General features: G+C 40.8%; 2 protein-coding genes and 1 long non-coding RNA gene across 5 annotated transcripts in view; 1 reads left to right on the top strand and 2 right to left on the bottom strand.

Annotated features, from left to right (window-relative positions):
• Positions 1-8944, top strand: part of LOC129429324 (uncharacterized) — a 170457-nt gene extending 161513 nt beyond the window's left edge. The window contains exon 8 of one of the 2 annotated variants that reach the window (XR_012358722.1): positions 7383-8944. This is a non-coding gene — a long non-coding RNA (uncharacterized lncRNA). The remainder of the gene's footprint in view (positions 1-7382) is intronic. The other variant, XR_012358723.1, reaches the window with a different exon arrangement.
• Positions 1-14696, bottom strand: part of fabp7b (fatty acid binding protein 7, brain, b) — a 425484-nt gene that overhangs the window by 243517 nt on the left and 167271 nt on the right. The window lies entirely within an intron of this gene.
• gja1b (gap junction protein alpha 1b) lies at positions 8968-14606 on the bottom strand. Of its 2 annotated transcripts, none has more exons than XM_055186258.2 (2): positions 14446-14606; positions 8968-12385 (listed from the first exon to the last, which is right to left on the bottom strand). In XM_055186258.2, the coding sequence occupies exon 2, from the start codon at positions 12367-12369 to the stop codon at positions 11227-11229; it is 1143 nt and encodes a 380-aa protein (XP_055042233.1). In that variant the 5' UTR covers positions 12370-12385; positions 14446-14606; the 3' UTR covers positions 8968-11226. The 2 variants fall into 2 exon arrangements, with proteins under 2 accessions (XP_055042233.1, XP_055042234.1); XM_055186259.2 differs by having other exon boundaries at positions 8968-12381; positions 14446-14600.

Consider the following 14696-nt stretch of genomic DNA (forward strand, 5'->3'; position numbering starts at 1 on the left):
CATGCTGTAATAAATTATCTAAATGGTATTTTGAGCTAAAACTCCACATAAGTACTCCGGGGAAGTTTTATTTGAAATCTTAAATGTCCCATTTAAAGGTATGATTGACCCCCAAAACAATGAACCCTCGTGTCATTCTAAAATGCGTTTATTCATTTACATTGTTAAATCAAATCTATTTTAGAAAAATAGGAAAACATTGTCTTCTCAGGGAAGTATCAATATCTGCCCAAAAAACAGTTCTTGTTCTTATCCTCAATCTGTATATTTGAAAGAGAGCAATGGAATCTGTATGGAGAAAACCTGCACCTGTGTACAAAGACAGTTGAGATCTGAGATAACACAGACGTTTAGAAGACAGCCAGGGAAAACTGCTATCCCTCATGGACTCGGCATGCCGCAATGTTACGGAAATGAGTAAACCCTTTGTCAGCTTAATAAAATTGCAACCATCCTCACTTCTCAAACATTCACGCATTGCCGTTATTATGTCATAGTCGTTGACAAGTTGCACGCGTTAGTACATAATCCAACACGATCAACAGCGTCTGTTTTCACAATCACTCCAGGAGTCCGGGTCCGAGAACCTCGCATGCGCTAGTGAGGAAAATAAAACGGCGAGAGTTTAGAAAGCTGTGGATACGCACTTAGGTTTGTTTGTTGAATGTGTCTATAGCAGTTAAGCGCGTACTATGTCATCTTCCCCAAGAAGATTGCGTTTTAGCAACCCGTGTTTCACATACAGGTATCTGCTTATTTCAGAGTTCCTTTGCATCTGAGAGCCAATCCTTGGCAAGTGTGAAAATATACATGGGCACGCTTTTTACCAGCATTATTAGCTGCTTTAGCATTCCTGATGCGATTGTAAAGATGCTTGTGAATTGTTCTGGGGATTAAGAGCCAGTGCACTGGAGGTACGGCGAGGTTGCGGCACAAATGTACCTTTTAGAAGGAAAACCCAGTATTGGAAATATATTCTCACAGGGTTCAAATGTCCCGAACAGCAGTAGGTGAGGTGAAAAATAACAAACAGGCCTGACATGGCTCCTTACAGTTTCTCTGTCCTGCTGAGAAAGAGAACAACAGCTTAAACCATCTCAAGCTGGTTTACTGGTTGTGAATGGTCTTATGGTTTTTAAAAGGATTTGCTGCACTTGTCATCTGGTTTCCCTACACTCTTAGAAGGTTCTTCACAGCGATGCTACAGAAGAACCATTTTTGGTTCCTCAAAGAACCAATTCTTTCTTACATTTTTATATCAATCTAAAGAACCTGCAGTGAACAGAAAGGTTCTTCAGATGTTAAAGGTACTCTAGGTAACCATTCAGCCAAAAATGGTTCCTCTGTGGCATCGTGAAGCACTTTAATTTTTAGGAGTGTTGGAGACCAGGTGACATCAGGTTGGCCAGGCTATGAGACCAGCTGGACCTTCCTGGAAAACCATCTTGTTCCAGTTAAGACCAGCAAAATAGCTTAGCTTTTTCCAACCTCCCTTAGGGGACGTGCACACCAAGGCATTTACGCCGGTGGTCTGCGTATGTTTTCAGTTGTTTCCAATGGAAGCACCGTGCTTTTCAAAAACAACAGCAGCTGGCAGGTTTTGTCCGCGATGAACGCTGGCACTCTGCGGTTTTCCGCGCTCAGCTTTGGGTGAAACGCTCAGCTCGTCAATGTCACTTCTCACTCGCCCGTCCAATCACGGTGGAGGAGGGGTGTGACAAATATCAAAACAACCAACCAGAATATCGTTCAACGACTGATAAACAAAGCAGAGGTATCATAGCAACCAAAGTGCTCGGCTGAAAAAAGCTGGCAAGCGCCTACTGTCAGCGTCCGCTTGGCATTTCAGCCGCGTTTAAACGCTTTGGTGTACACGCCCCTTTAGGTTTCCTAAATTAGTCCTCTAATCACATTGCTGCCCTTGGATCTTACATATCAGATCAATTGTTGTTGGCTGTTCCTTTTTCTACAACCCCAATGACAACTTTGTACCTTCATATACCTCGTGATGATATAACATCTAAGACATCACATTTTTTGCTTACTTATTTGTATTCTGAAAGTTTTGATAAAATGCATTAAAACTAGGGACTAGGGATTTCTCCACTTGGGTTTTACGTTTTGGGAAGGGAAAAAATCCACCACCCCGTCCATACTCTTATGCTGCGTTCACACCAGCTGTGGTAGAGGCATCAAGCGCGAGTGATTTCAATGTTAAGTCAATGTGAAGACGCGTTGACGCGCGTCTAGAGGTCTCGCAGCAACCAATGAGGCGTTTAGTTCGGCGCGGTAAACGTGATTCCGCCTCATTCGCAATTCTAGTTTGCGCGAATGGCTCAACTTAAGCATTGCCATGGCAAACGCGCGAGTTGAAAAATTTGAACTTTGCCGGAAAAACGTGCCACGTTAACCAATCAGGAGCTCGCTCTAGTAGTGACATGATTACAGAAAGCGAGTGGAGTCGCAGAAGCCCCTCCCATGACGCGAATTTCCGCGTTAATGTCTTGATGAATAGAATTTTGCGCACAGCTTTCACGCGTGAATGAAGTGAGTAAACTCAAACTGTTCAAGCGGCAAACTAGGCGCTGTAGATGCAATTTTGACGCCTCAAACGCGGCTGGTGTAAACCCACGGTAAGGATACCAGGTATCAGATTTACATAAATAAACAAATGCACAACGCTCCGGCATGTTTCCCTCGCTCGAAAGCTTTACAGACCTCGCGTGCCTAGTTACGATTGGCCTGTGGCAGTTTCCGGCCGGGGTCAATTATATCTTTGTATCACTAATTATTCAAATGTTGGCTATTATTGCTATCCTATACTTGGATCAAAGATGCCCTATGCGTGCAATTTCAACACTTGCTACATTAGGAAATATAAGTGCTAAATTATTTAAAAATGATTTAAAAATTATAAATAATAATTTTAAATAATTTTTAAATAATTCATCACTTATATTTCCTAATGTAGCAAGCATATATATATATATATATATATATATATATATATATATATATATATATATATATATATATATATATATATATATATATATATATATATATATATATATATATATATATATATATATATATATATATATATTTAATATATTAATATAAGTGTAAAATATCTAATGGTAAACAGAATTTGCTTCATGCACAGTATATAGTATACTATCATATTATAGTCACTATTTAGAGAAGTATGGTAGTTCATACTCTAAGGGTTAATGCTGTTAATGGCATTTTAGGGCAAGGTTGCTTTGTGCCTGACCCACTGACTCCATAAATCCCCTATTGCTGTTCCACACTAGTTACAGTCCTCATTCCTACTTGCTTAGTAGCTGTATAAGCATCTACAGGCCTTTAAAATTATAGCTATGGCAAATACATATTGCCAGAAGTGATTCAATCTGCTGCATTCTTCAAATAGATGCTGGTTACAGCCAGGGCGAATGAAATATATCTTATTCTCCATTCTTAGAATACTCCTGGCTTGATTTTCCCGATTTGGATATCTCAGTGGAAAACCGGGGCGCATCTGGCTAAATTTAGAGTAATGACCATAGTCAACATATTGGACTTTGCCGTAAGTGAGAAGCGCTTTGAGAGCGAGCATGGAAATATTTCGGTTATGCCAATCGACCCGCTATTGACTTTGGATGCGTGCTGCAGACTCTCTTTCCTCCTGACCTTTTTGTAACTGATGACAAGTCTCTGTATGGACCCAGCGTGCCTGACTCGCCAAAGCCCATCCACCTCAATTAGAGATGTCTTACAGAGCACCCTTTAAAGTCTCGCGTTGAGACTGGCAGGAGCCTGCCACGTTAAAGTTTTAATGGCCTTGACACTTGGACAGAGGAGCCTATCAAAACAAAAGTGGCGCTGGGTTGTAGCGGACAGTGGCAGGATCGCAGAATAATCCGTCCCACGTGGCCAACATCATGTTATGATAGTGACACATGGCACTTTTTGTTCAAATGGTCAGTTCTTTAGAATTAAAACATTTACTGGTGGACTTTGGATAGGAACAGAGTTTGGTATCTGAAATATGCTGCATGTGTGTGCATCATGCGATGATGCTCGTGTTCTGGCTTCGCTCTTCATACTTTCTAATTCTCTTCATCTGCCTCATTGAATGCATTCCAGTAAGCATCTGTCTCTTTCTTCTGCCTGCTTTTTGCACTCTGATTAGTTATTAGGGGAGTGGGGGGTTAGATGTGTTGCCCCCTTAAACAGTTCAGCCGAAAATAAAATAAATGTCTCTGTCTGACTTTTCTTCTAATGCTATCTGTCTGTCTGTCTGTCGGATTTTTTTCTAATGCTCTCCATCCATCCATCCATCCATCCATCCTTCCATCCATCCATCATCTATCTCTGTCTGCCTCCCTGCCTGTCTCTGTCTGACTTTTTTTCTAATGCTATCTATCCATCCATCTGTCCATCCATCCATCCATCCATCCATCCATCCATCCATCCATCCATCCATCCATCCTTCCATCCATCCATCATCTATCTCTGTCTGCCTCCCTGCCTGTCTCTGTCTGACTTTTTTTCTAATGCTATCTATCCATCCATCTGTCCATCCATCCATCCATCCATCCATCCATCCATCATCTATCTCTGTTTGTCTGCCTGCCTGTCTGTCTCTGTCTTAATTTTTTTCTAATGCTATCTATCCATCCATTCATCCATCCATCATCAATCTCTGTCTGTCTGTCTGTCTGCCTGCCTGCCTGCCTCTGTCTGACTTTTCTTCTAATGCTATCCATCCATCCATCATCTATCTCTGTCTGCCTGCCTGTCTGTCTCTGTCTGACTTTTCTTCTAATGCTATCTATCTGTCTGTCTGTCTGTCTGTCTGTCTGTCTGTCTGTCTGTCTGTCTGTCGGATTTTTTTCTAATGCTATCCATCCATCCATCCTTCCATCCATCCATCATCTATCTCTGTCTGCCTCCCTGCCTGTCTCTGTCTGACTTTTTATCTAATGCTATCTATCTATCTATCTATCTATCTATCTATCTATCTATCTATCTATCTATCTATCTATCTATCTATCTATCTATCTATCTATCTGTCTGTCTGTCTGTCTGTCTGTCTGTCTGACTGACTTTTTTCTAATGCTATCCATCCATCCATTCATCCATCCATCCATCCATACATCCATCCATACATCATCCATCTCTGTCTGCCTGTCTGCCTGCCTGCCTGTGTGTCTCTGTCTGACTTTTTTCTAATGCTATCTATCTATCTATCTATCTATCTATCTATCTATCTATCTATCTATCTATCTATCTATCTATCTATCTATCTATCTATCTATCTGTCTGTCTGTCTGTCTGTCTGTCTGTCTGTCTGTCTGTCTGTCTGCCTGTCTGTCTGTCTGTCTGTCTGACTTTTTTCTAATGCTATCTATCCATCCATTCATCCATCCATCATCAATCTCTGTCTGCCTGCCTGTCTGTCTCTGTCTGACTTTTCCTCTAATGCTATCTCTCTATCTGTCTGTCTGTCTGTCTGTCTGTCTGCCTGTCTGTCTGCCTGACTTTTTTCTAATGTTATCCATCCATCCATCCATCCATCTATCCATCCATCCATCATCCATCTCTGTCTGCCTGGCTGCCTGCCTGTCTGTCTCTGTCTGACTTTTTTCTAATGCTATCCATCCATCCATCCATCAATCCATCCATCCATCCATCCATCCATCCATCCATCCATCCATCCATCCATCCATCCATCCATCCATCCATCCATCCATCCATCCATCCATCCATCCATCCATCCATCCATCCATCTCTGTCTGCCTGCCTGTCTGTCTCTGTCTGACTTTTCTTCTAAAGCTATCTATCTATCTGTCTGTCTGTCTGTCTGTCTGTCTGTCTGTCTGTCTGTCTGTCTCTGATTTTTTCTAATGCTATCTATCCATCCATCCATCCATCATCTATCTCTGTCTGCCTGGCTGCCTGCCTGCCTGCCTGCCTGTCTCTCTCTGACTTTTTTCTAATGCTATCTATCCATCCATCCATCCATCCATCCATCCATCCATCAATCCATCCATCATCTATCTCTGTCTGTCTGTCTGTCTGTCTGTCTGTCTGTCTGTCTGTCTGTCTGTCTGTCTGTCTGTCTGTCTGTCTGACTGACTTTTTCTAATGTTATCTGTCCATCCATCCATCCATCCATCCATCCATCCATCCATCAATCCATCATCTATCATGAACCATGAGCTTTGGTGCATCATGTGCCACTCTCTGACTTTGAATGTCTCAAAGACGACAGCTTTAAACAATATGCGGTTAATGTGCCCTAAAATAAAGGAACATAAAAACCTGTGTGTGTGTGTGTGTGTGTGTGTGTGTGTGTGTGTCTGTGTGTGTGTGCGTGTGTGCGTGTGTGTGTGTGCGTGTGTTTTGACTAAAAGCAAAGGCTTAGTGATGAAACATGGCCTGTTGGAGCACAAAATTGCTTGCAGTAAATCACCCTTCAGTAATTACTGTATATAATAAATACAGTAACTTGATTTTTTTGTGGTGCTTTCCCATGCAGACCTCACTGCTACAATGCTTGGGTGGTTGCCAGGGCATTGCTGTGCGGTTGCTATGGCATTCCGAGGGACGCAGCACGTTGCTATGGAGTTGGGTGATGCCTACTGGTCCAAATTACATTTATGTTATACCACGGGCCTGTGGAATACTTTATAACGCACACCTGACTTTAAAATGTCTTAAAATAACCACCAGAGCAATGCTTGTGGTAACTGTGGTATAAGCGGAATAACTGACTCTGGCCCCTTAAATTATTGGAAAATAATGTGGCGACAGTGGCGTTGTGCCGCATTACCACCTTGGGTGTGCATTATTTTGAATAATTCAACAGCCCGTCGTCAATTATTGCTTACTTGCATTATATACATTGGCATACTCTTTTATCAAAAGCAAAGCTATGAACCCATGACATTTGCTCCGCTAACGTTAAGTTAAAAAACATGTTAAAATTCTTGAAAATTCTTAAAATTGGAAACCGCAAAACATCAGGTCATTTTCCACAGAAGGAAATGGCAAAGCCTGAGGTCGAATGCCTCGTGTCTTCCTGCAGACTTCCTGTTGGTCCTACAGAAGTTTGACGGCTTGCAATCAACGCCAACTAATCCTAAACAAACAGCAATGGGTTGAAGAAAGGTTATGGATGAGATGATAGACACCGATAGCGTGGACCAATAAAAAGTCTGTGAGAAACTGCAGGAGATTTATAAACTCTCGCTGACAGAGAGGGTCCATTAGCGCTAAGTTCTTCTGAGCTCTGTTCATGTTCCTCAGCTTATTAGACATGTTTTGGAGCAGCTCTTCCATGTTTAATAAAACCACATCTTTTCTCTCAGCAGTGCCGGTCCATCCAGCAGTGGAAAATTTCAAAGAAAAATGCAACAAGGATGAATCCAATTTCTAACCGCACGGAAAGCTGAGACACCATTTGGGATTGGCAGCTCTCGCCATTGTAAAATTGGAAGCATCCTATTGTTTTGCTTTGCTTATGCTTATATAAACATCAGGGAGTGGGCAGGTCTCTCAGGAAACATGACTGCGCATGATATCCAAAGTGCCCTGGAGGTGAAGACCGACCAATCCGGGAATGTCGACCATCGTTAACAAAACATCACACGTTTTCAACCCCTCCGTGTGTGTGTGTGTGTGATGGTTGGCATTCCTTGCTCTCGCTGAGCTTGGGGTGTTTGCGGGAATCATATGTGATTTTTTTGTTCTACCTGTACTTATAACTCCTGCCAGGTAAAAGCGGGAGAAAGATCCATGCAGGGATGATCAAGACTATATTATTTTTCTAGGACATATCGCAATTCGTTATTATTTTAAGAAGAAGTAGCTTGAATTCTTACAATTGCATTCATACATTTTAGTACAATCTGCTTGGGTTTAGGGGAAGTTAGGGGTGGGGCTTTATGATCCTTTTTTCTAATATTTATATGATTTACTTCGTAAGAATTCATACAAAATCACCACCTCGTCAAATATTAACGATGAAAAGAGATGTTAACTTTGCGGCTATCCAGAGAAAAGTGTTTTTATCAAGATGGGAAACGTCATACTTAAAAGTCCATTTGCCATTTTTACTACCTGGATTTACATGGACACCACCCAGGAGTTGCGGTATGGGTGGATGTATAGGCACAGGAAATGTAACTCACAAACTGAAGTTTACAGTAGTCTGTGGGAATGCGACGGATGCATGCATTTATTAAACTTTCTCCCTGAAACCAACTTTGTTGATATGTTTACCCATCTTTGCCTTTATATCAAGTCCGTTTCATTGCATTGCATAAAATATTTCCCTATTATAAAAAAAGGATACCGGTCTTAAAGTCTTACACTTGCTGATTCCCATCTTTACTTTTATCTTATACTCGCGCATACCTCAGGGATTTATCAGTTCGGTCTCTGTTCTATGCAATAGCGTTGTGTGATAAATCTGGTTTAGAAAGATCTGCATTAATTAGCACTAGATCAAAGTCTGGAGCTTTTTTTACATTCTTCTGCTCTAGCCACATGTGGTCCACAGACTCGGCCCAAGCATATGGTTTTATTTAGCTTTGTGGAAAGGTTAAATAGGAAACTTGGATAAGAGAAAAGGCACTGAATCTTTTTATATGATGAAATTTTGAAAGCATTTTAAAACATACATGTAAAAAGGTATTAGTCTTTTTGGTTCGTGTGTCGGTCTTGGCGTGAGTCGATTTTGGCTGTTACACTGCGTTTGTCTCTATTGCTTGTTTAAACGCAGTGGTTGTGTAGGGCTAATTCTTCTGGATGAAACGCTTCAGATTTTTTTAGATACTGGCACCAGACAAATTGCAGTGCATTCGAACATAAACCTCTTGGTTGGGTGGTGAAACTAACTAGACTTGTGCAAGTTTGTGTGACATTGCTTTATCAAACACGGATGGACAAATGAAGGATTACAAAGAAAAAAATCTTTATTGGTTAAATTGCTTTTCACAGATTTGATTATCGTCCTTTTTGTTGTTACGACTGCATGTTTTTTCCACTGACATGCACACTGTACAACAGTGGACTGGATTCCCATGGAATGACATACATCAGTGTTTCAATTTAAAACCAATTCAAACCCCTATATACTTTTTTGCATTATTTACCAGATGTAAAATCTCGCCCACAAGACACTCAAACCAACATGATCTCACAAATTTCCGTGAAATTGTCCACAATATTTTTGCGTGTCATTGTCACGTATTTCCACCATTTTACGTGCCCGAGCCTCATCCTTCTTTTTCGTGTCAGTTTCACGTATTGGTTACTCAACTATTTTTCCCATTTTTAAACCATTGTCACTTCGGTTTGGGGTTAGATTTGCTGTTTGCGTCACTTTAAAGGAACAGTATGTAGGATTGTGGCCAAAACTGGTATTGCAATCACAAAACTTGTGGCTAAAACTGGTACTGCAATCACACAGCTAGTGGCCAATATACAAAATGACAACATAAACATCAGTTGAGGGCTGAAACTCCACTTTTTAAATGACAATATCCTGGCCAGACCACTTTTGTCAGTGATTTAAGTATTTTAAATGAAAATGGTTTCTTAATGTCTAGTGACATATCAGGGCCATTTTATGATTAATTGATATAAATTTCTTACATACTGTTCCTTTAAGTATTTATTTATACTATGCTTTTTAAACCATTGTCGCTTGACATTAGGGTTAGAGTTGGGTTTGGGTAAGGATGTCATTTTATGTAACAGAAAGTCGTTCTAACCCCAAACCGAAGCGACAATGGTAAGAAACTAGGAAAAACCAATACGTGAAACTGACATGAAAAAGAAAGTCGCACGGACATGTAAAATAGTGAAAAAAATATTGCGTGACTATTTCACGGATTTTGTGAGATCATGTTGCTCAAACCCATCGATTCTGCGAGTGCACTGTAAAAGTGACCTTATGCCTTGTAGTGTGTTGTAAAATAAATTAGTTTCGTGCATAACAGAGAACTTTTTTGTCATTTTTGCATCATATAACACCCTAGACAAACTCTCAGTGCAAACACCATTGTAGCTGAAATATCCGTGAGTCTCTGCAGATGAGTACCGATGTGCCATAATGCAACATTTGGAAATGGAACGAGGAATGTCCGTAATGAAATATCGTCTACTAGCGTTTGGTAGTTATGGAGCTACGCTGGCATTTATCTCTTAATATAACTGACTAAATATTAGTCCAGCTCTTACAAGCAGTCTTCTAAAAACTCACATTTGTAACATAGTTAGCTTGATTTACAGTACTAAATCTCTATCTCTCAAGCAGCAGTGATTATATTCAGTTAAAAGTCATTCACTTCAAAGGTAAGACACAAGGCATTAATTCGACTCAGTCTAGTTCAAACCGAATACGATCCGTCTGCCCGTTCAGAAAAAAAAAGAAAAAACAAAGCCATTCTTACCAAGACTGTATAGCACACAACATTAGCAAAAATCAAAATACAAATAAGAAAGAAAGTCCACACATAAAACGCTTCTGTTTCATACCACCACCATAAAAAAACTAAAATGTCATCGGATACAAAACCAACACCACATAAATTCAAAGTTTATCAGGAAAATGACAGTCCACTATGATTATCGAAACTCTTATTTGCTGAATAAAAAAACAAATTATTGCCGAAATTTGGATTATTGTCAATAAATATGCAATTGGATGGTATTAGTTATCTAAACATGACCTTGATTAGTAGTCAATCTTCATGTAGTGGTGGATGTCCTGTTAATCTTTATGAATAAATAAATATTAATTCTGGAACGTTTTAAACACCCTGTTGGACGACACCGATTTGAAAGCGGCGGGGGTTAAAATACGACACGTAGGAGTGCGACGTGTTAAAATCGAATCATCGTGTGGCATTGTGATAAACCCTTACTAGCGAAACGAATCACATATTCTGGTGGACTTGGTTCGGCTCACAGTCTCTTGAGCACCTGGCTGTTGGGTTGTTAGGGCAGGTTAGCTGTGCTAGTTTCGACATCATTGTTAATGAATAGTACCTCCAGCAGTGTGAGTAATTTAATGTCTCTGTATCGACTAGAGTCTAGAGTGAGGAACTTGTGCGGAATTAGCCCCGCCCCCTTCGTACGGAAGTGGGCTCGTCTCGTTCACCGCGTCAGTCCTCTAGCGCAGTGGCTTGGCGCGAGGTCACGTGGCTACACGTCCAGGTCGTCGGGCCTCGCTCGACTGCTCATGCGGCTGCTGGCCCGGCTGCACGGCCGGGCGTCTAGCAACGCTAGCGGCTGCAGCTCGAGGCCCGGCGGCAGTTTCTTGTGCTCGTGCGTGTTGTCGGGGTAGTCGAAGCCCTGGGCGTGCGAATTGGAAATGGTGCTACCGTTCTGGCCCAGACGGTTCTGTTCTGTGCTGTAGTTGGCCCAGTTTTGCTCGTTGGCCTGCTTGTTGTAATTGCGACAAGAGTTGGTCCTGTCGGTGGTGGCTAGCTTGTAGCCCGGAGGCGACACGGGTGAGAGCGGCGCGGTCGGCGAGGGGCAGCCGTTGTAGTAGGCATACTTTGTGGTGGACATCTCCTTGGGAGTGGGGCTCAGGGTGCCGGTGGCGTACTCGTTTTGCCTTCCCTTCACCTTGTCCTTGATCTGTTTGAAGAGCACGTAGAAGAGCTCGATGACGTTGAGCAAAAGCGAGACCAAAGAGACCACCAGCATAAAGATGATGAAGACCGTCTTCTCCGTGGGCCTGGAGAGGAAACAGTCGACGCGATGGGGGCAAGGAATACGCTCGCAGGTGTAGACGGCAGACAGGGTGAAGCCGTAAATATACCACTGGATCAACAGGAAGGCCACCTCGAAGATAAACTTGAAAAAGATGCTGACGATGTACGTGCGCAGGAGACCGCCCTTCATCTTCACCTTGCCGTGCTCCTCCAGGCCGTACTTGAGCTTCTTGAGTTCAATCTTCTTCAGGTGGAGCTCCACGTCGCCGCCGTCATTCTGGACCACCTTCAGTTCCTCCTGTTTCCGGTTGAGCTTCTCCTCCTTGCGCATCAAGTAGAAGACGTGCGCCAGGTACAGAAGCGTAGGGGTGGACACGAAGATGATCTGCAGCACCCAGAAACGCACGTGCGAGATAGGAAAGGATTTGTCATAGCACACGTTCTCGCAACCGGGCTGCTGCGTGTTGCAGTGGAAAGCCGACTGCTCGTCGCCCCAAGCCGACTCCACGGCCGTTCCCAGTACCAGGATCCGGAAGATGAAGAGCACCGAGAGCCAGACCTTCCCGCCGGCGGTGGAGTAGGCCTGTACCTTGTCGAGGAGCCTTCCCAATGCACTCCAGTCACCCATCTTGAGGGAGATCTAGCTGAAAACAGAAAGCTCAGCTGAATTATTGCGTAATTTCAGCACGTACAGCACATTTCAGCACCTGCTGAGGATGTTATTGTGAAAACAGAACTTAAGATTCACCAGCTATCAAGTTTACAAGGTCTCAGATAACTCTCATAACAAACATGTGGCTCACACATGTAGGGTGGTGAAAATGAATGCCATTACTGTCTATTGTTTTGAGATATTACTGTACGTTTCTCCTGTAAATGCAATGTTTTGAATAGGAAAAGACCTCTTTAACGTCATCATGGAGGGCTTAACTAGGAAATGGATGACTTGGGAATTTAAACAGTTGGTGTTTATGTAGCAACGTGTCCATGAATCTGCTCACAGTGATGTAATAAAATGCAAAACAAACACATTTACTTGAAATGTGTATTAAATTGGGAATTAAACCTTTCATTTATTCTCAAATGTAGCGTGAAGGTAAAGTATCATGGGCTGTTTAAGCACTTGCATGTTTTATGTGCTCCAGGCATCTTTTCAAGATTTATGGGGTCCTGTGACTTTAAGGAAAGGAAATCTTGCTACAAACTAAACATTTTTAAAACTGACTCCCAATTTGCATACTTATACTACACTATATCCTAAAGTATGTATTGGTTTTGTTATAGAGATTTGAGTGCATTACAAGATATGGTACACACTAAATCTAATTTCGACTACACTGTAAAAAATACTTTGCTGCCTTAAAATTTTTTGTTGATATAAAACTCGGATTTACAAGTCATTTCAACTTACTATTATTTATCTTGACTAAAAAAGGAGTTGTTATAACTACAGGTTATAAAATTAAGTAGACTTTTCTCAACTATATTTTATAAGTTGTGACAACTCATCTCTGTTGATATGACTTGTAAATCTGAGTTGATGTAACAAAAAAATTAAGGCAGCAGTATTTTTTACAGCGTACTATTTAGTACCGATATTATGCGAATTTGGATGCAGAGTCAGTACAATGTATATAATGGGAGTATGGGGGAAATAAAAAAGCTTAAAGAGTAAATAAACAGAAGTATTATATTGGTCTGCAAAAGCTTTACATAGTATGAATATGAACATGCATTTTATTGTATACCTGTATATGAATTGTGAATACTGCAACAGAACTATAAAGCTGAATCTGTCCATTCTAATCTGTTCCTCACATGACTAACAATTTATATGTGACCCTGTCTGTAAAAACCCAGCTAAAGCATTTTTAAATAAAATATAAATCATCCTACATAATGTAAAGATCTTCATGTGAACGTATAATCTTGACATAATATTAATATTGACCGAGTAATAAGATTGAAATCAAACTTGATGTTTTAAATCTCAGCCTGGATTTTACAGACAGCATTACGTATAAAAACAAAACAAAGTCATTGCGTTCACGCAATAAAAATTAAAAGTCTACCAAAAGCATGAAGTAGGCTACATTATAAGTTAATGTAATTATATTATGAGCTAGAACAGCGCCTTCTATTGACAGCGCAGATAAATGCATCTCGTTTTACCTCAGCAAGTTTGAGTAAGCAAAACGTCTCAAATATATTTTTAACTCATTTTTTTAAAGAAAAGAAATGGTAAACGTAGTTCAATTTCATTCATGTTTGGATTCCTAATAAAATCGTTTCCTTATTTCCGGACACAAATTAGGATTTTTCATTTATTTTTTTTTTTATTTTATGTTTTGTTTTGATCATTAAAATGCCTCTCAAATCATATTTTCTGACCTCTATATTTCACGTGCAATAAAACACTGAGCGAAATTATCATAAATCACAATACAGTAACACTAACCACTTTATGCAACTGTATAATTTAACATAGGCTACATTTAAACATCATAGCATTCATTTTTAAATGCACAGAAATGCGGCTTAAGTTAAAATAGCATTTGCGCAAAGTCACTTCAAAGTTTTAAAACTCGTTATAAAGTATTTCTCTTACTTTACATAACTCTTTAATAAACTTTCCACAAGTGCCGCTACAAAAGAAAATAAAATCAAAAGTTTTAAAAGTTTCTTGACTTTGTGTAAAGCTCACCTGGAGACACCCAAAGAAGGATCGCTCACACCGTCGCTTCTGAAGACCAGTCCCCAAATCCAAAGCAAAGAGAGACTATGAAGAAACTGAAGCACACTTGTCAAACATTCTCTGCTTATAAGAGGGAAGAAAGTGAAGAGCCGACGCACAAAGTTTGGCGAAGTCACGTGACCATATGCGTCACACGAAGTTTTTGGGTCCTTCTCATCTCAGTCTCGTCTAGGAGCTCCTTCTAGCAGCACATTTTCTTT

Source organism: Misgurnus anguillicaudatus, chromosome 18 (assembly GCF_027580225.2).
Source record: "Misgurnus anguillicaudatus chromosome 18, ASM2758022v2, whole genome shotgun sequence".
Classification (NCBI taxonomy): Eukaryota; Metazoa; Chordata; class Actinopteri; order Cypriniformes; family Cobitidae; genus Misgurnus; species Misgurnus anguillicaudatus.

Bases quoted from the DNA above. Each gene is read 5' to 3' on its own strand.
- gja1b (XM_055186258.2), bottom strand. From the start codon at position 12,369: ATGGGTGACTGGAGTGCATTGGGAAGGCTCCTCGACAAGGTACAGGCC.